We start from the raw sequence: 25,028 nt of genomic DNA, 5'->3' as shown, positions 1-25,028 counted from the left end.
ACGAGGCGGTCGGGAACACTGGCGCCGCTTATGGAAAGCGATCGAAATTGACCCATCATGATTCGGACGTCGAAGGTGCCTCACAGGTGCCTCCACAACATGTCGAGCCATGCGTCTCCTTGAACCTTGGGCTTGTTATTGTGTCTCGTCGTCTCGTCGGTTATGCATTCCTCACTCATCCCGACAAACATATGAAGGCAGAGGTATTGAAGACCCGGTTTGGTCAAGCGTCCAGCTGCATACAAGCGTATGGCAAACAATTCATCTCGAGGCGTTCACTCGCCAGGCTATTGTCAGTATTCCTGTGTTGCCTTGTGGTAGTAATTCGCCCTGTGTCCAAGCTTGGTGGAGAGTTTGCGTTCTTGGTTCTTGCGTTGAGAGAGCTGGTACTCTCCGTTCAAGAGAATCTTGCGCAGCAGTTGGAGCTCACGGTCCTCAACGTTACTGGTGCCTTGCTCGGCATAGGTCTTTCAACACTGGCAAAGTACATAGCTTCTTTGACTCCCGACAATCAAGCCAGGTCGAGGGCGACATGCGCTACGTTTCTTGTAATGATCAGTTTTTTTGGTAAGTTTGCGGGCTTACTTCGCTATCTATCCTCTACAGTAGCATTAACACCGATATTCGCAACAGCTGGTTGGATCAAGAGTCGTATGGTTCGTCTTCAGCTCTCCATGCGCATATCCCTCTTCGTCTCCACATGGCTGTTGACGACCAACATAGGCGTTCGTTCTGTGAGTGGCCCCGAACCGATTTGTGACAAAGACTAACATGGTTAGCAGAGAATCCTTTCTGATTCCGGGGCCTTTCTTTTCGTAACTTTTGCTTCTGCTATAATCTCTCTCGTTTCCCTCCTCTTTGTGATGGCATTGTTGCGGTGGCCGTCCACGAGCTTCGAAGGGGACATGGCAAGAACTTTCGCGTTGCTTCGGCAGTGCCTGTCCATAAACCTTCAATACATGGGCGTCAAGACGGTGGTTTCAGATGACAGCATTACTCCTCAGGAGTATTCACAGTTCCGAGACAGATTACTTCAACAGTCAATCAACCTCAATGAGACCTATTCTCAAGCAGCATTTGAACTTCGGATTGGGAGACTTAGTTGTAAAGTTTCTACTAAGATGTTGTAGGGAGATATTTTACTGAATGTTTCCTGTTGCAGTGAAGTCGATCCGCCCTTTCATCAGCATTGTCGAGCATTTACGGAGAGAGGTTGCATGGGGCCTCCCAATCCAATTCACCGTCGGGTCAGCATGGGATATATCAAATACATCCTCCCAGTATAAGTTGCTTACGGACTTTGAAGCACCGGCTGTCCTTCTTGGGCACGGTATTCTTGCGGCAATGCAGGCAGTGGAACGCCTTATCGTCGTGGCTTTCCAACAAGGACCTTATGTAAAACCATCTTCCCAGACGTGGTCTGAACCCGAAAATGAAGCTATACACACGGCCGAGGAGAAACTAGTTCTGGCCAGGGATCATGCTCGCGAGAAGCTTGCACGAATATTCACCGAAGCAGGCATGCAACATAGAGCGGCGGGAAGTAACATGCCCAAGGATGTTCTCAATGGCAGTCTTGTCATGATTACGTTGCTCCAGGTACATATTGTCTCAGAATTGTCTTTTCAACCCGCATGCTTCCTCACTGCTTCATAGATGGCCCAAGAGATGCGGTTGGCTTTGAAAGACGCGCGGCGAATTGCCTCACGTTATGAAGCATCCGCGGTACGCTTATGGTACCCGCAAATTACCTTGGCATGGCTTGGGGTTCCTCAGGCGTTCTTTATGTCTGACGATTTCGGCTCTACCATGCAACTCACCGGGATCAGCGATGCGGATGAAGATTTACGAGAGCAAGACGCAGAAGAACGACTAACGATTGCCGAAGCACGACAGGCGCTGGCCGAGCAGAGTCATCCCATGGACTCCATGCAATCCCTGACCCGCCGTACATACTTTGGTGCGTCTGTAGAAACCAAATCCGGAGAACCCGGACCTTGGTATTCTCTCAAGTCTTGGTCGAGACGGTCCAAGATGTTATGGTCGCACCCGCGAATGGTTGATGGACGGATGTGGCTCTCGAAGGGCTATAGGTCCATCCAACATTCCAGCCATATACGGCATGCCATGAAGAGCGCCATTGGCGTTGCAATCTTGAGCTTCCCGGCATTCATGCCAGGACAATCTGCAGGTGACCCTCCTTCTGATAATGAGGTTGTCAGTTGATGTCACTGCGGTGTTGTAGGGCGCCGATGGTTCACTACGTGGCATGGGCAGTGGATGGTCATCAGGTATGTGAGTATGAAACGCATGCGGTGAATAATTATCATCTTCCGTAGTTATCTTCGGGTGTTGGAAACGAACACCGGAGCTACCTGGAGGATTGGCTACCTACGGTTGGTTCGTACTCACTCATCCTGTGCAGTCTGCTGTCCGATTAATATCCATCCAGCTGGGCACGATTACGGGTGCTATCTATGCGTATATTGTAAGAGCTCGTATTGATTTCACAATCATTCATCTATTTCGTCTAATGTTGGTGCAGACATGGCTGATCTGCAAGAGAAACCCGTACGGTTTGGTCGTTCTGGTGACAGTGAGTGGTCCGGATGCCCTGGCCGTGTACATTTTCAGACGTATTGCAGGCGGCTGATGTCCCTATAACCTGGATGATCACCAAAACTGAGCTAACTCCTCTGGCTGTACCTGCGTGAGTATTATCGTGTTTACCTGCGACTGCCATTCTCTGAGATACCAGCAGATCCTTGACTCTTCCAACTATCGTTCTAGCTCAGTATATAGTGCCTGAACAGACCATGTCTGTCCTGGGTGGGTCTTTCCGGAATGAATGATAGAGCTGTTCTCTGACGATGACCTGCAGAACTAGCTGGCATTCGTGTTAGTATGATTGCCGCTGGTATTATAGCTGCGTTGCTCGTGAACAGCCTTGTGTTCCCACGACATTGTCGGGTATCACCTCAGTATTGTGCTTTGTTTTTCGTTGAATTCATATTAGTTCAGGTCCTGTTCCTATCTGACACTGGTCGTACCCTTGGTTCTCTCAGTAACCTTTACATGACGTTGAGCCAGTGAGTTGAATCATGCAACGTTATGGCAGTTCACTGACCGATCATCCGCATATATCTAAGCGAGGTGTTCCATGACCAACATATTTACACCCCAGACGAGCGTCGCCGAACTCAGAAATTGGAGCTTCAAATTCGCAATGCACTGCATCGTCTTTCTGGTCTGATTGTAACGATGGGCGCGGAATTGAGCCTCTTACCGGTGAGTTTATAACACCCTCCACAAACTGAAGTAGAAGGCTGAACTCGCTTCAGAAACCACTCCGACATTACCGTCAAATCGTGACGGTCCTGCAAAAGCTGTTAGATCTGATGACTGGGTTGCGCAAAATGCGGACGAATATTCCCCGTGAACAGACCGTTGCTAGCGTCTTCAAGGAACGTCAGGAGTTTGTAAGTTTTTCTAAATATCTCTGACTATATCGCTCATCGACTCTGTAGATGTCTTCCGTCTGCATCATCCTATTCGCCTGTCAGCATGCGTTCCGAACGCGAGAGCCGCTTCCTCAATTCTTGCCTTCGACCCGACAGGCACTCTCAGTGCTGCAAAGCCATGTACGAAAATCTTTACAGCGGGCGAGTGAAGATGATCCGCATTCCATGGGTCTCTCACTTGTTTATGCTTTTGCCGAGCAGGACGTAATGAAGAACCTGGTAGATACCCTGGAGGAGCTGTTGAAGCTGACCGGGAGATTGTTCGGGACATCTGCGTGGTTGACCCAAGATCCCGGATTAACCAGAACAAGCATGCCAGATGAAGGAGATCGTGGGTGGTATAGCACATTCAAGTGGGAGGAGACGTGAAGCTGATACCGAAGGCACGAGTCACTGCGGCACAGATTCTTGGGTCTCGCTTGAAGCACATCGTTGAAAGGCTCCGGAGACTTGCATATCCGGGAAACTAAGTAGGCTTGCGCTGTGATCCATTGTGGTACAGTGTATGGTGTATTTGTTAGCCTTGGGTGTACGGTGCTGTGGAAAGGGTATTTGGGCAAAACGTGACTATCATATGCACGTAGCGCCAGGTTGGACACACGTGAGCGTTATATACAGCAAATAAGTTACCCGCACTTATAGTGACATTCAAATCAACCGTCGCCAACATCCATGATCCATGGACCTCAATAGTCCCTACCTGCGATACTCAAATTGCTGACGGAGATTCAGGACTGAAGGCGGTTTCGACTGCGAGGAGCTAGACAACGCGTTAGAAGCATGCACAATACACAATGACTCCAAATGTACCTACTTGTTACGGCCCGACTCTCGCTGAACATGATGATTTATGCACACAGTCAGAAGTCGTGGTATATGCACCTTGATCAGACCCTGTGGATCAACCTCTGCATCTCTCAGCTGGTTGTTGAAGCTGTTAAGATCTACACGTGTCCCATGAGCGACATCTTTCGTCTATCAAAAACTGGAACGAACCGTTGGGCATGATGGCGCTCAACATGTTCAACGCATAATCATCGAGGACCTCTTCAGGATCAAGGTTCTCAGCGAGGGCAATCTACAATAGACGTGAATATTTGCATTCTTCGCAGAGCCTGCGACATACCTTCTGGCGAACTTGTAGCAACTCCTTCAGACACGATTCCGAAGGATCGACGTTGGTAACCGGATGATCGAAATTCTCAATCACTTCAACATCTGAATCTCCACCTGCAGCTTTCTGAGCTGGGTCCCTGAACCTTGAATTTCCTACCATCGGGTTGTAGACTTCTATAACGTTGTCCATGACATCCTCTTGGAAAACCTCGGCGGTACCAGAGTCGTCCTGATATAAATCGATGGGATCCTCGTCGTACTGAACAACCTTCTCCTTTCTGTTACGCTTTCGGCCTGCGTTCCCTGTGGACGCGTTCCCAGCGGTCACCACCCGTTTCTGGCGTTTGGAAGTGGCAACATTGGCGGAAGAGAGGGCTCTGAAACGCATGACAAGGCTTGAGGGCCGTTCGAGGAACGTGTGAGCGTTACGCCCAAGCTATAACATCCGTAACTATGAGCAGCACAACATACACAAAGAGATGAACTTACCTGCATGTAAGAGTTGGTCCACTCGCTTGATCTCTTAGGAACCTGGTCAAAAATACCCTCGACCTCAAGGTGATCAACTATTCGCTCAACACGTCCTTTCGGCATATCTCTGCCTACCCCGAAGGATTCAAGTTGGTCGTGGCATTGATCCTTGATCCACTTGGTTTTGCTCCCCTTGATGACGTCTACGAATTGATTTCTTGTCATATCTCCATTCCGTAGTAAGCCTTGCGCCAGCCGAACGATGTTGACAGCCGATGTAGTCACATCCTGTTCTTCGATTCCGTGCTCATCACGACAGTTGTCGCAGAAGTTGTGGCAATTCTGTGGGTCGAAGTTGTTTTCGCCGAAGTAGCCGAGAACCTGGGCCCGACGACAATCGGTGTCGTTTTCAGCAAACTGCATTACCCTTCGCAGTTTATCTCTTGCCCACTCCTTCCTGTCCTCGGGTTTGTCCTCCTTGTAGATCTGGCTCAAGGCAGCCGTGTAATCGCCGTACGAGTAGACTACAATCCACACATTGGGGGTCAGCAGAATTCAGGGAACATAGACATACAAAACACGTACATAGGACACAATCGGCAGGACTACTGTCTCTCCCTGCACGGCCTGTCTCTTGATAGTAGCTACCAAAGTCGTCAAGAAGAGCTAGAGGCAGTGAGAGAAGGCCTACCTTTCAAGATCCTTCGGCAAAGAGTGATGGATGACGAAACGAACTGCCTCCCAAGCTGTCAGACACATTCTTCTGAGATCGTGTGAGAATGCCATACCGTTGGATTTGTCGATACCCATTCCGAACGCGTTCTGCGGAGAACATTTAGCAAAGTTGGTCAGACGACGATGAGTGTGATCCAATTACTGTTGCCACTATGACTTTGCACCTTCCGTCCAGCCACATATCTTGGTTATGATGCTTCTCATCATTGTCCATTTTCCCATGGTAGGGGAATGCCGACAAGTGATGAACATTCTGCAACTCTGCAGCAATGTCCTCGCATTTCTTCCGACTTGTAGCGTAGATAATACCGGTCTGTCCACTATAGTTGGTTCGAATGAATTCGACAATGTCTGCGAGAACGCCACCCTTCCGTTTCTGTCGAACCATGTAGTTCAAATTCGTGCGATTATGGGATTCTATCAAGCGGAGGCAATTAGGCATCCCGAGACGATCAATAATATCGTTGACTGCTTCCGGAGGAGCTGTCCCAGTGAGTGCCATGATCGGAACTTTGGGATACTCGATTCGCAAGAGGTTGAGCGCTTTGTACTAGAATTAACACAGAAATCATCAGCAGTCTACACTAAAGGAAGAGGAGAAAGCACGCACAGAGTCTCGGAAATCTCTTCCCCACGTGGAGATACAATGTGCCTCATCGACACTGAACAGCGCTATCGCATCATTCTGATACATCATAGACATGGTATTCCTCATCGCAGCACTAAACTGGAGTCTCTCTGGTGTCACATACGCCAAGCACGGTCTATTCTTGGTTTTGAGACGCGCCATGTCCGCAGCAGTTTCTTTGTTATCTCGATTTGATTCAAACACTACGACGTCGACGCCTCTCTTCTTGAGAGCACCCGCCTGATCCTTCATGAGAGATATCAGGGGGCCGATCACAAAAGTGGTTGATCCGGGTTTACACAACGCAGCGAGCTGAAAACACAAGCTTTTCCCGCCACCTGTAGGCATCAACACAAAGACGTCGCGCCCAGACAGGGCTGCAGTGATTGCTTCCAGCTGATGCTTTCGGAATGAATTGATACCAAATACTTCCCAGAGCTTGCGCTTGATCTCGGGATAGTACTTGTTCTTCGTCAGCTCGCTATTGTGTGCTGTGGAGGAAGAGGACGTCGCGGCCTGACCAGTATGGCGAGGAAGAGATGATGGCGGTGTAGCAGGTGCCGGGAGAGGGAGAGGTCGGACATCTTCATAAAGATCTACTATATCATCATTCGGTCCATTCCAGTAATCGTCGCTTCCAGGTTCAACGTCGTCAAGCGGAGCGCTAGCAGTGCCAACTACCTGCTTCACAATAGTCGTGCTACTGCCTGGAAAACCAATCCCGTATTCGCCGCCATATAACGTCGTTGAAGAAGACTGGACCGCCTCATTTGTCAACGAGGGTTGTTTGCTCGGAAGGAGAGCTGAAGGACGAAGCTGCGCAGTGCTGGGAGTGGAAGTCTGCGAGGACCATGAGGGGGATGGAAGGACGGGCTGGTCACCTCGGTTCACCGCGGAACGGAACGCTAAAATCGAAACAATTCTGTCTCCGGCCAGTTTGCTGCAGACAACGGACGAAGATTCAGTGTTGTCGTCACCATTACGTCACAAAGAAGACCTACTCGAGATGCTGGAGTAAAACGATGTCGTGACTGCGGTCTTCGCCAGTATTATGTTTCAGCATTCTATCAGATATCAGACCCCGCAGGTCAAAGTTACTGTTGAGGATTATGCTGAGATCGGCTTCGGATTTCTAGGAATACGTCAGCATTCTGCGCCGGGGAAGGTAGTTGCAATACTGACCCCAATGAGATCTGACCAGTCCAATGGCAAATTCCGCGATGGTGGCCCAGCAGGAGTCACTGCCAGTGCTGGTCGTGGCGGGTTGGCTAGTATTCTCGAAGCAGAATGCCTGATAGGTGATGGATTGATGGGGTCTGGGGCGTGGAAGTCTAATGTCCGATTCAACGGGAGCTCTCTTGCCTTGCCCTTCACATCAGAGATGAATCTATTCTCCTTGTCCGATGTGGTGTCAACTTTCGGACGCTTTGATGGCCCCGTATGTTCTTGATCTATGTGGGCATCCATGGAAAGACGTTTACTGGGGACACTTGACACAGAGGCAGAGGGAGGAGTGGTATCCGTAGAAGATATGCTGATATACGAGTGGTCTCCATTGGAAGGAAGCGCGAGTGGAGGGGGTTTACTCTTGCCAAAACCGGGTGTAGAAAAAGCAGGAAGGACCGTAGTTGTCTTGCGCACTACGTCGCGATCGTCAGCGATACTAGCTGAGAGCAGACGAGTCATGTTTACGTACCAGTGACATGCTCAGGTGTGCTGAAGGATTTGGCAGGCTTGAACTTGGTAGACTACACCGACAGTCTTGAATCGTAAGCCGGGATAAACTAAGCATGCACATACCTTCTCGTGGCTGAAGAGCTGGGGTGGTGGGCGCGGTAACGGAGTGCCGCCTGGCTGTTTGCGACGGAGTTCATCCAGATTATTTCTTGGCCCCGACATGATAGAGCATCCAGCGGGAAGAAACGAAGATGAGAGGAGGAGGTGAATGTTCAAGTGCAGAAGGCTTCGAAGCCCGATCGAGAACGTTTAGCAGAGAGAGCAGCTGGGCTGGCGGCTGAGTCTGAAAGTCGCGACGCGTTTTGCACGTGACTGACGCGACCACGCGCTTCAACACTCCCTCTTTCGGCTACTGCTGCAAGCTCCGATTTACAGTTATCAATAGTGGTGTTCTCTCATCTATATTCTAGTCGAAGATGGCTGGGCAGTTCTGGTTCCCCTCAATGTCTGTTCCCGAAATCGTTGACGCCTTCGCGGGATGGGGAATTGCGGTTAGCAATGAGCAAGTAGCGAGGCCCTCGTCCGAATTCGTGATGACCATCTACTCCGCATGTCTCGAACAAGTAACGGGAATCACCCAGGAGAGCTTACAGTCCTCTGTAGAGGCCGCTTTGGCCACAACAGAGACCCCAGTGAGCGTAAATTACTACCTGACATTCCCTCTCTCTGATCTTAGGATAGGATCTCTACGCAGAGGCGCTCAGTCAAAATTATCTCATATACCACATGTAAGCGCAATATCTATGTTATGTCGGCTCGTATCACTCTGGAACTGTAACCAGCCAACGCTTCGCGAGCGCAGCTAAAGTCACCGATTTCAACACCAAAGACGTGTATTTCCCCAATCCAGAACGCACGCGGTCCATTTTCTCTGCATTTATCAACTTCGTGAAGTTTTCCGAGCAGTGCGAGCCCTTTATTACCCGCCTACGAGACAAATCTGCCTCTGCCCTCAAGGAACGGGACGAAGTCGGTCATCAGCTAGTTGATATGAAGGAGAAGCTCGCGGCCGTCAAGTGAGCACGCCTTGGTCCTACAAGAAGTTGCTTATCGGATTCTCGTGTGTAGAGCCAAACGTGAAGAAGATGAACCCAAGTGCGCCACTTTGCGGAAGGAAAACACTGCGATGACAGCACAGCTCGTCTCCTACAAGGAGACACAAATGACTCTTCTCACAGAGGTCGAGTCCCTCAAACAGCAGCGAGAGGAGGTTATCTCGAAAAAGGTCTCGCTCCTCCCTCTATTCATGTTATAATTATTGACAATTTCTGATTCCCAGGAAAGTGTAAATGACCAGATTAACATGGAAATGGATTCCATCAATCGGACACGGTCACGAATCGTCCAATCTCCTGAGCGCATCAAGCGCAACATTGTCACGATGGGTGCGACCGCCTCCGAGGACAAGAAAACCGTTGCAACGCACGAGACCAAGATTCGGGACCTCCAAGCGAAGATCGCAGCTTTATTGAACATCGAAAAGGTAGCACATATGCGGTCAATCTCGATCAATTCTAATTGCAGAGATACGGTTTTGGTAGGAAGTGCGCTCATGTGTAGAGCAACTCCAGATTATCGAGAAGGAGATGCATGCACTTGATGTGTCGCAAAAAGACCTCATGGACTTGAAGGACAACCTCGACCGGAAGAAGGGAGAGCGGAACGAACTGATGATGAAGCGCGAGGTCAGTGAAGGGACATCCTTACTGTCTTTCTTCGGCTCAGTCCGCGTTTTCACGATCGATATCCACAGCGTGTCCACAAGCAGCTATCGAACGCACAAGAGAAGCTCGAGCGTGCACAGCACCATGCAGAAGACAAGCGGGTCATGAGCCAGCAAACGATCGAGCGGCTCCAGCGCGAATACGAGGAGATGGCGGTGGAACGGCGAGACAACGACCGTCAAGTCGAGGAGATTCGCACGGAGGCGGATGAGATTGAGCGAAAGGTAATTACTTGCGCACTCCTGCGCGGCATACATGAAATGTATGTCTGATTTATGTGCATTGCAGATGGCGGAGCATATGAAGAAGAGCCAGGCGGAGCTGAACGAGCTGTTGGCTGAATACTGGAAGCTGAGACACGAGACTGGTGCGCCCCTGGTTGCTCGTGTTGGAGACAACTCGCTCACGAAAGCTGGAACAGAGGTCTACATGGAGACGCTCGCAAACAAGTTGCGTATGCAGGTGACGAGTACGTAGCTATCTACTAGTACCACGCGTGGTGTTTGGTTCGATATGTTGTTGGGTTAATATGTTGTACAATACGTAGTGGGGGTATATGGTATAATCTTACATTTAGCCGCGTCGCCTACTCCAAAAATTCAGCAGCAGCGAAGCTGAGGCCCTAGTGCAGCATCAACGCTGCCGTGTCTTTCGTCGCGGTGCTATGAGCTTCTCGCAGTCCCGACAATACCACTTCGTGTTCCCCTCTGGAGCTTGCGTGAGTCCTGCACAGCCAAGGTGGAACTATGGAAGCAATACTGTCAGTCGAAACACTGAAGCTTTACCGCATCGACTTACCCATTCTAGTTTGCATCCTGGATTGTCGCAAGCAATCATCTGAAATTTACAACCGTGTCAGCTCTGCAAGCGACCTGCGAGAGTAACAATATACCTCGCCAAACGATACTTGATTGCAGTAGCAATATCGTGGCTCGTTCGGATCTACGGGCATGTCGACCGCATCGAGCGCCACCGATGCCAAAGGCGGGACAGTGAGCGTGAGCGTCTGCTTCTTCGACGCCGCAGGCTCTTCGGCGTCAGCAGCGTTCTCGGTAGTAGGCTTTGAAGATTTCTTCCGAGACCACTTCGGCTTCCCCCTTCTGCGAGGGCGTACAGGGGCCGGCGGAGCCACTGCCTCAGCGACATGTTCGGGAGGGGGAATACCAAGGTTCAGCCCGCCCGTTTCTGCGGGCTCGACGCCGTGCATCGATTCAATGTCAATTTCCAGGGATGGACTATGTGTGATGCGGATGGAACGTGTCGCAGGTACGACTACATCCGGGAGGATGATCGACGCAGGATGCGTTCCTGGCCGTAGACCGAGAGAAATCGATGTTTCTTGCTCCTTGATAGCTCGATCAAGATCGCGGATATATCTGTCCACCTGCGGAATGTCTGCGGTCAGTAAGATCGCAAGATTGATGTACTGCGTCGCTTACCAGGTCATACGCAAAGCGAGCAACGTTTACTTTCTCGTTCGACGCGCGTACGACTTCCTCAGAGAGCTGTGCAACTTGTGTGAGCAGCCCTCGCGTTGTACTTGGCCTCTCCGAGCTTCTGGTTAGGTGACTGAAGGTCGCATTCGTGACTGGAGAGGTGGTGACGGCGCTCTTCCCCGATGAGGGACCTGGAGTGCTTGGCGGCGGCAATGGTCTACTCTTCCTCGGAGAAGTCACTTCAGGTATCTGTGGAAATTCTGTCGGGTTCACCATTTCAACATCAGGTTCTCCGGAGGCACCAGCGAGCTCGCCGGCATTCTGTTGCTGCTGCTCCTGCACCGCATCGAATTTACCCTCCAGACCCGTTCGGAGCTCGATATATTTTCTCAGACTGGGCAATATATGCGCCTCGTAATCTATCATAAGTCAGTCTTGTTCACGACATAGGGAAAGTTACTGCGTACCGTGCACTTGCTGGTCCAGTTCAAGCATCAACGTAAACGAACGCTGTAGAGATAGGGGAAGTTGCTCGAGCACTAGGAATGCGTGAGTTTCATCCGTATATGCATGGTGAGGCTCACCTTCGTAGTTCTCCTCCTTGAACGCGTCCCATACCTCGCGTTCCTTGTCGGATGTCGCGTCCGCAGCATCCACAGCATCTTCGGGGCCACGTGGCTCCTGTTCTTGTTCTGGCGCAACCTCGACCACTGGAAGTTGCTCTATCACGTTCGCCTCGTCTTCTGGAAACGCTTGAGAGCGACGCCGCTTGCGGTTTTTGCGGTAGGACATTTGTGTGATCGTGTGGTGAGGACTCAGGAGAACGTGACCGGGTCTATGAGGCGCGAGAGATAGACGCCCACCACTCAAGATCAAACTCGCACCACCACGTACTTGTCTACCTATTCTCGTTCAAGGACGACCGATTATCTTCTATTAAACAAGTTCGTCGAGAAATTATCACTTCGCGAGTAAGTATCGGCCAGCCCCATCGTACGTACACTAAAATGTACTCACCGAAGGCTTTCAAGTTAGGGGATGCGCCCAATTGTTGTCGCGGACATTCAGTCCTCAATTTCTCTCAAACGTCCAGTGCTCTTCCTCGACGCTAATCAGCTTTCTTGCCGCTGGCTGTTCATAGCAGCTTTTCGAGGGCACATAACAAGCCTTGGTGGGATCGCCTTCCCTGAAGAGATATGGCGCTACATTCAGTCCGAGATTGAGTTCTCAGAGCCAGAGTGGGTAGCTGTTCGTCCCGACCCTGGTGTGGTGGACGTGGCTGAAAGTCTCGTCGCCATCCGCTGCACCGAGATCGCCCTCTCCGAGATCGTGGACATCATCAAGAATGCAGATGACGTCCACACGTACGAAAAACTGTTTGCCGACACTACGGACGAGTCGATGCAGTCGGACTTTTTGTCAATTGGTGATAGGCCTCTTCGAACGTTCACCGTGACGTATCAACTCCCCTTCGCCTCCGGTGGAGAACAAATCGCGCCTCCAAACCTGACTCCGTGCCTCTTCACTGACATTACCATCCCGGACTACATTTCGCGCATACAGCGCGGAAAATGCTGGGTCTGCGGTGGCGGACGCACCATCTGCCCTGGTTGCACAGAAGTCCCAGATAAATTCGATGCATTCATGGGCTGTGGAGTTGCTCTTGCCTGTCCGCTCTGTATGGGGCTGGACTTCTGCTGGGAGGATAAAACCTTCTGGCAGACTTACTACCGGAAGAAGCCACCGAAGGAAGAGAAAATTTCACATGATAGGCGTGTCAATCGCCGTCGTGCAGAGCTAGGATATCCGCCCTACTCGGAGGAAGTCACTGAGTCTGGGTAGGGAATATTATACGTATATTCTCGCTAATTTTGGACCGGTATCGCTTGTGCTGCAGTGAATCACGTAGTAGTCTGTGGACGATAAAAATTCTCTCCTGTTGATAACGAGCTCGAGCGTTTCAACAATAATGAATATATCACACAAATGTCTACTCGTAAAACATTTCAGACCGCTAACCGCGTACGGGCTGTTTTAGTCACACTATTAGCTAGTAAGTACGACAAGTACTCTTACTGGTGTAAGAGCGCCGCTCCCCAAGGGGTTTTTTGTGCAGCAACATCTTCCACGTACTCCGCTGGTCGTATAAAGTGATTGAGAACAATTTTGTAATCCACAGGAGGATGAGGCAGAACACTGCTGCATCCCTCGCAACTGTACGGAACCCAAGCTTCCTGCCTAGCTGCAGCTGCCACATCGACATTTAAAACGGACGTACCAACACCGATATTAGTGGCACGATGATAGCGAAAGGAAACACGGTTGGGCCGCCGAAGAACGACCAAGTCTGGATCAGCACTCGAAAAACAAAAACTTGCCTCACGGCCGGTGCCACGCAAAGACGGAAAACGAGTAAAAGGTTGGAAGGGGCTTTAAAATATGCAAGACTGCGAAACGTGCAAGATATTGACCCCTATTTTGAATGTTTCTGTCGGTCGAAACCACTGACAGGTATTTGAAGGCGTGATAAGGACCCAATGAAGCTTCTTGTTCAAATACGGGTGGGAACTCACTGTGTCTTCCTTTGACACCAAAGTGCAAAACCAATGACAGCTGCCGCGGAGTAAGGGGTGGCGGTAGAGAGAAGGCCGGTGGTATTATGTCGACAAAACACAAATAAATTTGAATCCAAATTGTCATTGCGAGGGAATGCCCGGACACAGATACTGCCGTGATTTTCCGGGAAAAATAGGGCGAGACGAAAGAACGGCTTGTGGATGAATAACTGACATGCAAGAACAAGCTTACCGCTGGTTAGGAGCGTTTTGCTTCTCAGGGCACGACGTATTTGAGCCGCGCCACTGCAGCCGCTCTCGCGCTTCCTAAAAAAACTTTTCACAGTTGCGACGTAGCGGTAGGAAACTGTAGCACATGTTAAGAAATCGTTTCCAGCAGAGCACGAATGAAAAAGAACAAGAGGAGAGGCTATTGACACGCTCGACGAACTGGGGAGATGGGCAACACCTTTCATGGGGCAGAAAAGTAGGGGGGATGAAAGACCATCACCATGATGCCATCCACATACGGGGCGTTGTTATAAAGCGCTCAGTCAGGTTAGAGAGTAGGTCACGAGTCTCAGGAAAAATCAAGATGGATGCATCAGTCGTCCTCTTCATAAAATCAGGAACCAATTGATTTTCCAAGGTTGAAGGTAGACGGAAATAGGGGACTCACGTATTTGTACGGCGGGCCCAGGAGCACTCTCAATTCGGTAGGCTGCCCTTGTATCATACCGCACCAGAGTCGGAAATCCCCAGACAAAAAATAGAAGGGCCGATGAATGCGAAGCGTAGACAGTCAGGGCAACGTCGCGCGTCTGTGTATTTTACCGAGGTAGTATGGTATTATCTACCAGCGAGGGCGTTGCAAATTCTTCCTTCTTTGGCCAGACGCTCCCGCTCGATCACCGTGCGGCAACCTCCCCTCCACCTCTTTCGACGCCCAGGGCGAAGTCGACGAGTCGTGACGAAGCTACCAGCATCGAATGATGCGGCGTCCGGAATCTTCTGCTCAACCACCAGTACCGCACTCTTTTGTCGTGACAAAACACTACACTCCCATCATAACGGACAGAACCTGGACAGAATATGTCAGTCGTCTAGACAGGCCATCCCCTGCGCAAAAAAAACAACATCGATACTCATCACAACTGCGCCATGGCATGTGCATGTGGTAGTGGTCGACATCCCGTAATTCCGCGACAAAGACAAACCGCTGGAACCTTCGCGACTGGAGGGAGACGGAGAAGAAAATTGAGATCTAAGGAGTGGTAAGCAGCAGACCGCAAGGTTCGTTGTCGAGCCCCTCAGAACGAGGCGTAGCTACCATTCATCGGAAGGCATTCGCTAGTCAGGCCATTCGAACGTACTGTGGCATCGCGGACTTCAGCTCATCGGCATCCTTGGCTGAACTTCCGCCCGGCTGTACCCCCAGAAGGATGGTGTTTCAACTTCGTTCTGAAACGCAGTCCTCGTCCTCGAGTACGACTCCGGATTCACTCGTCGGATTGCCCTGGAACGCCATGCAAGTGGGCGAACGAACCCAGGTTAAGTTTAGGTCGCAAGTCGGGAGCTGTAAGACATTACTCCTAACCTCTACGGACGAGAAAGACAGGCGAGCAGGAGGGCACAAGAAGATGGGGGGATCCGAGGATCGACTCTGTACCCGCTTTCAGTCCTCTTCCTAGCACTCTACAGCGCTCGCCTGTAACACACCCACCGGCCGTAGTGCTTCAACAATACTCGGTGGACACTGCAGATGATGCATCGGTGGCCCACGGTCGGTGCAGGCGAGTAGACGACGCCGCAGATGGATCCGATCCATCATCCCTGCTTTTTCCTATGGACCGGCATCTTGTCGTTCTCTTAGGATACACGCGGACGCCTCGCTGATGTTTTCTGAGGCAAATAGGCCGATGTCCAACATGCGTATTCCGACGAATTCAATCTTCTCTCGTACGGTCATAGCCACTGTGCGGCGTCACACACGAAGAGTCGAGAATATCGCGGCCACTACGCGGTGGATCGTAGGGGAAGAGGGATCGTTGCGCCGCTGCTGAGGAGTATGAGGAGGGTGACGGAAAGATGGGACAGGTGGGAAGCCAAATCTACAACATCGAACGGCTGGAGATGCTAGGGCAACTGTCGGCCACATTCACGCCTTCGCATCTTTTTTTTGCATCGCGGGCCATGAGGACGTTGTACTAGTCATTGTCCCGGCAAGCACTCGAATACCCAAAGGCAGGATAGGCGCCAGGGACCCTGGAATCAGAAGACATGATGAATGTGGCCTTTATGTCGGATATTCTCCGAACGCACTCTAGCGACAAGCCGTTCTGCGGTATTAATCCCGTGTCGTAAGCGACGACATCACCTTGTTCCAATGCAGGAATGGATACACTCCCCAAAATCCCGGTCTGTAGCTCTCAACCCTGATTGATGGCGATGAGGACCGCATCTCTGAGCGGTGCCGTCAGGCCTATCTTCCTACGCGCGAAACCCTGCTGTTGTTTCCGTTTTCGTCACAAGCAAATGTCCCAAGTAAGCGGGTCGCTGTCGACATCGTCAAGGCCGCCGCCTTCTTCTACCGAAATTTTAGGCCTGCCCTCGCACGCTACTATTTTGATCGCAAGGGCATTGTTCCACCCATCGTTCCACCTGCAGAATAGGCCATTTGTCGAACAGTCATGGAATACGGCCGGCGGTGCCCAGGCTGCAAAATGCTTGTCCAACTCTCCGCCGCGAGTGAGAAGTTATCTGGTCACCAGACTCTCAGACTCTGGTGTTATTCAATGGAGAGAAATGGACACTGGGGGAGACGATACGAGCGCCTGAGTGCGCACAGAATTGTAGGCCCGACACCCAGCCGCCAGCGGGGTTTACCCGTATAGCCTGGACGATCTGCACACGACGCGGCGACCAATCCATCTCTTCGAGCGTGACGGGCAGCCGGGCAGACGAAGTACCTCTCGCAGTCGGACCTGAATTATTAAAACCGACAGCGCAGCTTTAATTTGGATTGCACGACCAGCAAGCCAGATTTCGGGCTCCAACCATGGCAATATCGTCGTCGTCGTCGAACTGCCGCTTCCGCCTCCCTTTGGCATGTCGCTGCTGGATACATACGGGACCGACCTCGTAGCGCCATCTCGCTTACTCGTGGCTGCATCATTTGGCCTGCAGGGGGAGCACGAAAATACCCAACAGCTTGCTGTAGATCTTCTCCTCTTCGTCGTCCAGCGCCAGAGATGAGGCAGAAGCAATCTCTTTACTGCGCAACGAGGATCACAGTCCAAGATAGGTCCCGGCAAGGTAGCAGAACGCAGAGACTCAAGCGTCAGACGCAAACCACTCATACGACGGATCCTGGGTGCACAACCGATGAAGTGGATGTCCCGAACGGCGGGGGACATCTATGCTTTCGCTGTCGCCGTAGATTGTCGCTGGCCATGGCCTTTCCCCTACGTCTCTGTACTACCTTCTCCGTTGCCAATTCTCTAGCAACGCAGCAGGATAGAAGATCTCCGCAGTATTCCAGCAAAAGTATCAATGCAAGTTATCGTCCTTGAACGCGTCAGACTGAGATGCGTTGCGCGAAGGTATACACCACTCACTCTACCGGATTTTGCTTCTTCGTTAAGACTTCTTCCACTCAATCAGATAACTAGGTCCGCTTTTGTTTGGCCCTCGAAGCCAGGCGTACCAGGGCTGTGTCAGTCATTGACGGTCCGATGATACGCGATATACATCCGTTCATCCCATGAACAGTCCTCACGGGCCATGACTTCCCAATGCTGAAGGGATTCCCTTCTGACTGTGCCCAAGATGGTGCCCACGATGTCGCAGACTCTCCCGCTGGCCGGTATGCAACCACGACCACTCCCGCGCACCTTGATGGAAGAACCATCTCGTCCGGTGGCTTTCAATATCGTCCGGAAACGTTTGCCTTATCTGTGACCCTCTTCGCAACTTCCCCCCCGCGCACTAATCCACGCTGTCAATGATACGAGAGCAGTGTGTGATAGTCGTGTCGTGTCCGCGTCTTTCCCCGCCCTCCGGACTCAGCATCTGCCGCAGATACGTCAGGGTGTTCTCAGTGGGAGTGCTAAGAATGCAGGACAGATGCTGTACTAGGCCGCGGAAGTAGATTGGGTTCTGCTGTTCGGCTTCGAAGACCGGGATGTATTCATGCGCTCGACGTTCCCTGGGAGATGTGCTGGCTGTCTTCGCCTGGGGTGGAGCACATCAGTCACACTGTCCACCGTCCCGCACAGCGCAGCTTCGCGCTCACCTGTTCGCCTACCTTAACGTGTGCCCGCCAAATCCAAATCTTTCTCTGCGCCAAACCCCGTTCAATCGTCAAGTGCTCCTCCGTGTTTCTACGCGTCCCGGAGACGAGCCTCTGCGCCTCGCCCGAAGAGTTTACGCACCTTCCCCGACTATCCCAGGCTGCAGCCATCGGGGTGCATGATCGCCGGGCGTTCAACGTAGCGCTTTCCGTTGATGATTCGCCGGCAGCAAGGAGCGACGAAGCGCACAACGTCAGCAAATGAGAAAGCCAGTCGCAGTATCGAGACAAGTCAACAATGGCACCGCAGAAGCAGTTCCAGGACGAGCGCGACGGTCATCCACGGCGAACCTTACGCGCCCGACACCCGTCCCAAGGCTGGGTATGCGGGCTTGGAGGTGTACGCTCGCGGGGCAGCGGGCGCCGCGCGCGCGGAGCTGGAAGAGCGTTGCCGCTCTCAGCCCAGCGAACGTCACCCTGGCAGCCCACCCGACCGGAGAGTTTTCGAGCCCCGTGCATCTCCTGTCCTCGACAGCTCGTCCGTCGGTCGATGCAAGATCGTCAGGAACTTGATCGGAGCCCCGAGGACGTACGGCTTTCACTCCACAATTTTTCTCCAACGGATTCGTAGTTGCACCAGGTTCAAACTTCGGTATATTTTTCGACCTCGTAAATATTCTTCGAGACATCCTGCATATTCCAGGATCATGTTACAATATATACATTCCCGAAAGCCTTGCGCTGGCTACGAGATACAAAATACATCAACGACAACGACGAGAATCAACTTTACACCGACGAAACTTTACACGACGAGGCACAACCACAATACACGAAAACAGCAGGAATAATTGAACGGCAGCGTAAATGAAGAGCAGATCGGAACGTCTAGATATTCAACACCTCTGCAGTGTCTCGAATTAATTGGTATTCCTGCAGTGATGCACTTACGCACGAGACGGGCGGATTCACCCAGACTTCCCATGGTTACCATGCACGGCCTCCACCATTCTCCCGTTTTCTCCACGCGCATCCCTCCTGACCTCCAACATCTGGAAGCCGCTGTCGGCGCTCCTCGATGGCGGCTTCGACAAGTACTGCGGCGGCGGATACGGCGCGTAGTGGGGCGGCGCCGGCGGCATCATCATCTGGCCATCCGGTGGACGCGGGATCATGTACGGGGTGGCGTAGGGCTGTGCGTACGGCGCCAGGAACGTGGCGGAGTAGAGCGGTGCATGCGGGAATGGCTCACCATCCTGGCCGTTGGGGTGAGGGAGCGTCTGCGGAGCGTGAGGAACGGGGGCGAGATAAAACTGGGGATAGTAGATCGCCTCGCCAGGCTTGGGGGGCCCGGGCGAATACTGGCCGAAGAAGCCAGGGGGATACCCGACAGGCGTCATGTAGGGGATCGGCGGCGTCGGCGTGGGGGCCGCCATGGCCGCGGGCATGGGAATTGCCTGCGTCACGCCTTGAACGTCGACTGGCGGCTCATCGACGTTGGCGGCTGCGCGATCCGTTGAGTGTAAGAGAGATCGTCACTCCACTTGCTACAAGCAGAACAGCGGTGGGGGATAAGAGAGAGATACTCACTTTTTCCATCGCGCTTCTTGTAAGGCCCCCTCTTGATGCCCTTTTGCCGTTCCTTCCGCTGGGAATCGATGCACTCTTCGGCAATGCCGTACTTGACGCAGCGGAGGCAGGGGCGGGCGTCGTCGCACTTCTTGCATGCCTTCTGGCAATTGGTGCAGGCATTCTTAACCTGTCTGCGCTTGGTGCGGGGCGGCTGAGCGGGGAGCATGCCAGGCGGGAAGGGGTACATGTGCATGGGCATGCTCGAATATGTGATCGGGTGCATGGTCATCTGCGGCTGGACAGCGTCGGAGGGGGAGTGAGAACCATTGTGGTCTTCGGCATCGGGGTTAGAGTCACCCATGGCTGAAGACAAAAGTATTACGAGGGGGGCGGGGCGAGGGGGGAAGAAGGGTGAGAAGATTATGATAGCAAAGAAGGATGCGGTCCAAACGAGGCTTTGACGCCGTTTGCCTTGTGTGCACACGTGTCAAGACGGGTCACCGCTAGCGGCAAGCAATGTGTGAGCGGTACTAGCCCCGCTGGTCCTGCATGAAAGAGAACGGTGAGCATGGCGAGGAAGACGCAGCGAGGAGCGAGAGAGGACATACGGCGCGGGTTCGCTGAGCTGGTGCGCGGGACGTCTCCGACTCAAAGCGGAGGGCTGGCGGGAGGGGAAATGCGGCGTCAGAAATGCGCGGGCTCTGAGCTGGCTCAGCCTGTTCTTATCCGGTGGCACTCCCGCTGCGTCACGCCGTCACATCCTCCCACGCCTCCAAGTCTACTTCCTCTTCACGTAATCATTATCAGCTCCGCGCCGCGTTCGCGGACGCCCTCCCGCCGGCTCCCTTCCTCCTTGTATTCCCCCACCAAGCCCTCTCGCTCCTTGCTTCCGACCTTCACCTCTCTATCGAGTCAAATCACCGCTCTCACACCTTCATTTCTTCTCCACCATCCCCGGATCAGCGTCCGGCAGAATCATCCCTGGCCGCGTCCAGAAACTCAATCCCAGCGCAACAGCTGCGCGGAGTTGGTGCGCTGATCCCCTTCACTCTTCTGTGTCTTCACGAAGTCTCTCAGACGTATATATGACCCTTCCATTGTCATGCGCTCGCCGCATTCCCCTGCCGACTTACCTCATTGCGCTTCACGCTGCCATCCTCTGCCGCAGACACCGTGCGTCGCTTGTTCACCGTTTTGACTTGATGATCATCGCGCGCTATGCACTTTGCTGATCCACCACATACGCATAGCGAACCCCGAAATGGGCATACGTTCCTGCGCTCCAGGCTAATCCAACTTGCGCTGAACTTAGTTTCGAAGCGCTGACGGTCTCTATGGCCCAGCCGAGCATCTGCTGACCACTAATTCCGCCTCTTGTGGACCAACTCCTTCACAGGCCTGTATGACAGCCCTATGTCATCGCCCGTCTTATATCATCCTGCTGTAGGTTTACGAACAAGGTTTGCTGCGTGGTGAGATTCTGTCCTTCGCAGTAGTCAGGCTGCCTCGCATGCATCATTACAGAGGATAGCGTGCGAGCATGCCTGTGCGCGAGGCTAGTCCTGGCTGGTTAGACCATTGCATGAATTCTATCATTCGCATGAAGCGCTGCATCAGTGTACCCACCAATCGGACAGTGGACGAGACGCGGTTATCAAGGCTGAAGGCACACCTCCCGCACCTCCATTGACGGAGATTTGGAAGGTTCATACCGTGCATATATCGGCACCCGGGTGCCGTTGAATGTTCTATAGACAGAGCAAGACAGAGAGAGCTTCGCCGCTCGTTTCGGTAAGTAACGACTCTGTGACACTGGTGGTCACGACCGTCATTGCACCAACTTGAAATTATTGTCACACGAGATACAAATTATTATTTCAACCAGCGGTGTCAACTTGGTGCCCTCAAAGGCTCAAAGCATTACCACCCTCTATCATTTGTCGCGATTCATCTCGTCCATTCCAACAATACTATCTCTGCGGCTTGTACATCGTCTAGAACTTCTGACGCGGAAGTTGGATGAATTTCCTTTCAATATGACCCGACAGCCGCTATCGTCGCTAGCTTTTCTCCCAGTGTCACTGGATCAGCCTACGTTTGGACCTCGGCTGGGGAAAGTATTGCTCGGTCGCTTGGATGGACGAGAACCGTTAGAGATGAAGACTCCGGGACTAATAGCAGCGACGTCTCGCGGTGTTGTGCCGCACCTATCGCGCGACCACGTAAAATCCACTGCGGCGATCCGCTGGGTGCACATCCCATTCGAAACATTGTAAGAGCCGCTCTCCTACACTCTCGCCGCCACTCGGATGTAAGTCCTGGGCGGCTTAGCCTATCAATAACCCCTCATTTTCCACGCACTCGGTAGTTTAGACCACAATCCGCCTGTACCGACAATCCAGACAGGCGCGCATGCTCTGCACAGATTCTTGGGCTTTGTACCCTCGCAGCACATCCTGTCCTTCTCCGCCAGAGACCCGTCCGACGAGAGGGAGTTGCCGACAAACGGCAAGGATTATATCTCGACTTACTGCATCAGAGGCGTGCGTAAGGCAAGGCTCAGTTCACATTTGTCACACGGGCACTCGTATTTACGCTCGCATTAGCTCACTCCCTCGTCCTGGTGCGAATATGCTGCAGCCTGCAAGCCGGATCTAGTGATCGCGCTCTCAGACACGCCTTTCACGCCGCCTCCGCATTCTCAGAAGCGCCTTACAAAGAGCATAGAGCGGTCGGCTGCCTGGCTTGCCGATGTCCTCGCCTGGGCGGTGTCCACCACACCGGGAGACTTACTGAATGCAGATCGGTCGTCGACTGCTGTCTTCCGCTATCCCCGTAATGTGCTTGTGCACATGGCTGGAGGCGTAGAGGTTCACGCCCGTAGAACGTTTGCTAATAGCCTGATAGAGTCCCTCGAAACCAGAGAAGCGGCCAGGCTGACGCCACTGGGTCGGCTCGACGATGGTGTCGCAGGATACGTCTTTGATCTTGTGCCACTCCGCAGGGGACTCGCAGCGCAGAGTGCGGGCCCCTCCAATGCGACACCTGCGGATTTGCAAGATGAAATGCACCAGTTGCTGCGGGCGTCGTTGGCGCCATTACCGCGGATGAAGCCCCGGATTGTCAATTCGACGGGCTCTCCGCACGAGGTGTTGCGCTTGATCAGGCACGTTGGTGTGGATCTATTCGACGCGTATTGGGCTCAGCGTGCTGCGGACATCGGGGTCGCGTTGGACTTCTACTTCCCAGTACCGGAGATACACTGTCGAACTGTCCCGGCGCCTCACGACGCGGGATGTCCCACACCCAAGATACGCCCAAATGGCAAGCGAGATTTGGGGCACAACCTGTACAGCGCTGTGTACGCACACGATCACTCAAGGGTGGCATCAAGTTTGATCGATGCCGCGTCGCACGCGTCGCTCATTGATGCAGCTGATACCTCCTACGCGCTACCCGTCTGTCCGTGCGCGGCGTGCTCCCCTCGCCCGTCGTCTACGCGCTTACATCACAGCGTGGTCGATGTCCTCGACTCGGACGCGGGACCACATCCCGTGGAGCCGCCATATACGCGCTCGTACATCCACCACCTCCTGCACACGCACGAGATGTCCTCGCACTCGCTGCTGGTGATGCACAACCTCGCGGTGCTCGACGCGTTCTTTGCCGGCGTCCGTGCGGTGCTCGCGGGCGCGGACGGGATAGCGGAGTTCGACAGGCAGGTGGACAGATTCATGGAGGTGTACGATGAGGAGATGGCGGTGTTTGAGGAAGCGGCGGCGGATTGGTTACAGGTGGACTTGGCGCGGGGCAAAGGGCGGCTGGCGCGCGAAAAGGCTAAGCAAGAGTCGACCCTTGGGACCGCAGTCGACGTCTAAATGTGTACATGTGAAATGGCCGGGTATGATAGCGTGGTAGTGGGTTCATTTTACTGAGTGCCATCTCATAGGTGCTGCACTGTTCCGGATCCAGTGGGATGGGCCCGTGTCGCCCGCGAGTGACTTCCCTGCATCCTCGAGTTCTTAGCCCCTTATCGGCTCTCAGGCCGTCAGCGAGGACCATTCGCATATGTATTTCTCTTTTAATTTGATGAATGTAGATGCTCGCTTTTGGTTCGGAATAGCAGAGACGCAATTCACGGTACACTTATTACCGTATATGTATGCAAGTATACTGGGCGCTTAATGTGAGCTTGACCGGGCGCCTAAGCAAATGTTGCGGGGAAGATGAGCATCTTGTCCCGTCTTGCGAGCACGTACAAACAGGTCATACTCTGTTGACTGCCAGCGTGATGTACGGCGGAGAAACAACTTGTGAATAGAGAACTCTGTTCTTTGTCGCTGCTTTTCATCTCTTTCCCCCATCGTGGTACTGCTGCGCTCTATCCATCAGGCGATTCGGCATCGGCTCCTGAGTACGACGCGGAATTGACGCGGAAGGTCTCCATACGAATTCCATTCATCTAAAGATTTAAGATGGCTCATGCGAGGGATGCATTGGTGCGTACGCCGTGTTGTGGGTGCCAGACGGCCTGACTAAATAACGCTCTGCTTCGTGGACTCGTAGTGGGAGAGCGGCCATGACGAAACTGTCGAGGTCAACCAGCGCGCACTCATAGACAAGGTGCTAGCGCGATATTCGGGCGAATTTACCGGTGAGTGGACGAGTTACTTGCCCTCCCATCAGAGCTAGAAGCAGAGTGTGTCCAGTCTTCCGCGAGCTTCTCCAGAACTCAGACGACGCCGGTGCCCGAGCCGTCGAGATTCATTTTGAGACCAAGGATTTTTTGGAAAGCAAGAACGAGGATGCTGCAACTGAAGTTTCAGAAGACAAGACCCTTGCACGAGATCAGCGACGCAGTCTGGACAAGAAGGCGGCGCTTGTACGTCGTCCGAGAATCTCGTTCCTGAATATTCAAGCGATTTACTATGTATCTTCAGGTACACCAATGGACATTTAAGAACAATGGGATGATCTTTAGAGATGAGGACTGGAGCCGTCTGAAGAAGATCGGTGCGAAGACTGAACACTTCGTCTTAATGCAGGATCTGATATTGATGATTAACAGCCGAGGGAAATCCTGACGAAGAGAAGATAGGCGCATTTGGAGTCGGCGAGTGCAGTCGCAGTTGTTCGGAAGATTGGTTCTCAACCGTCCAGCTTAGGCTTCTACAGTTTGTTCTCGGTTACGGAAGAGCCCTTTGTAACATCCGGAGGTAATTTGCTTATGTTACCACGCACT

The 25,028-nt window shown here is 52.6% G+C and overlaps 6 protein-coding genes across 6 annotated transcripts; 2 read left to right on the top strand and 4 right to left on the bottom strand.

Moving 5' to 3' along the window:
* Positions 1-191: 191 nt before the first annotated feature.
* On the top strand, positions 192-3,890 carry SCP_0409290 (hypothetical protein; the record flags this gene model as incomplete). The annotated part of the gene is made up of 16 exons (XM_027757657.1): positions 192-567; positions 634-734; positions 783-1,104; positions 1,163-1,599; positions 1,657-2,191; positions 2,246-2,291; positions 2,340-2,400; positions 2,453-2,488; positions 2,546-2,596; positions 2,646-2,710; positions 2,762-2,829; positions 2,882-2,970; positions 3,022-3,089; positions 3,150-3,288; positions 3,342-3,479; positions 3,528-3,890. 16 exons carry the CDS (start codon positions 192-194, stop codon positions 3,888-3,890), a joined length of 2,895 nt encoding a protein of 964 aa, XP_027613458.1.
* A 327-nt stretch (positions 3,891-4,217) lies between these two features.
* Positions 4,218-8,370, bottom strand: SCP_0409280 (predicted protein; the record flags this gene model as incomplete). Its single annotated transcript, XM_027757656.1, has 14 exons — positions 4,218-4,281; positions 4,336-4,465; positions 4,518-4,599; positions 4,648-5,073; positions 5,127-5,632; positions 5,694-5,752; positions 5,800-5,842; positions 5,897-5,930; positions 5,986-6,393; positions 6,454-7,411; positions 7,473-7,603; positions 7,654-8,111; positions 8,168-8,219; positions 8,272-8,370. 14 exons carry the CDS (start codon positions 8,368-8,370, stop codon positions 4,218-4,220), a joined length of 3,450 nt encoding a protein of 1,149 aa, XP_027613457.1.
* Positions 8,371-10,565: 2,195 nt separating this feature from the next.
* On the bottom strand, positions 10,566-12,160 carry SCP_0409270 (hypothetical protein; the record flags this gene model as incomplete). The annotated part of the gene is made up of 7 exons (XM_027757655.1): positions 10,566-10,676; positions 10,731-10,769; positions 10,825-11,316; positions 11,372-11,590; positions 11,642-11,787; positions 11,836-11,907; positions 11,953-12,160. The coding sequence occupies 7 exons, from the start codon at positions 12,158-12,160 to the stop codon at positions 10,566-10,568; spliced, it is 1,287 nt and encodes a 428-aa protein (XP_027613456.1).
* Positions 12,161-12,406: 246 nt separating this feature from the next.
* SCP_0409260 (hypothetical protein) lies at positions 12,407-13,210 on the top strand (the record flags this gene model as incomplete). The annotated part of the gene is made up of 1 exon (XM_027757654.1): positions 12,407-13,210. The coding sequence occupies one exon, from the start codon at positions 12,407-12,409 to the stop codon at positions 13,208-13,210; it is 804 nt and encodes a 267-aa protein (XP_027613455.1).
* Positions 13,211-17,910: 4,700 nt separating this feature from the next.
* SCP_0409250 (hypothetical protein) lies at positions 17,911-18,385 on the bottom strand (the record flags this gene model as incomplete). Its single annotated transcript, XM_027757653.1, has 2 exons — positions 17,911-18,156; positions 18,218-18,385. 2 exons carry the CDS (start codon positions 18,383-18,385, stop codon positions 17,911-17,913), a joined length of 414 nt encoding a protein of 137 aa, XP_027613454.1.
* Positions 18,386-19,182: 797 nt separating this feature from the next.
* SCP_0409240 (predicted protein) lies at positions 19,183-20,147 on the bottom strand (the record flags this gene model as incomplete). Its single annotated transcript, XM_027757652.1, has 2 exons — positions 19,183-19,718; positions 19,805-20,147. 2 exons carry the CDS (start codon positions 20,145-20,147, stop codon positions 19,183-19,185), a joined length of 879 nt encoding a protein of 292 aa, XP_027613453.1.
* Positions 20,148-25,028: the final 4,881 nt, after the last annotated feature.

Source organism: Sparassis crispa (assembly GCF_003851025.1).
Source record: "Sparassis crispa DNA, contig_000003F, whole genome shotgun sequence".
Taxonomy (NCBI): Eukaryota; Fungi; Basidiomycota; class Agaricomycetes; order Polyporales; family Sparassidaceae; genus Sparassis; species Sparassis crispa.
This window is presented reverse-complemented; position numbering and strand designations above follow the sequence as displayed.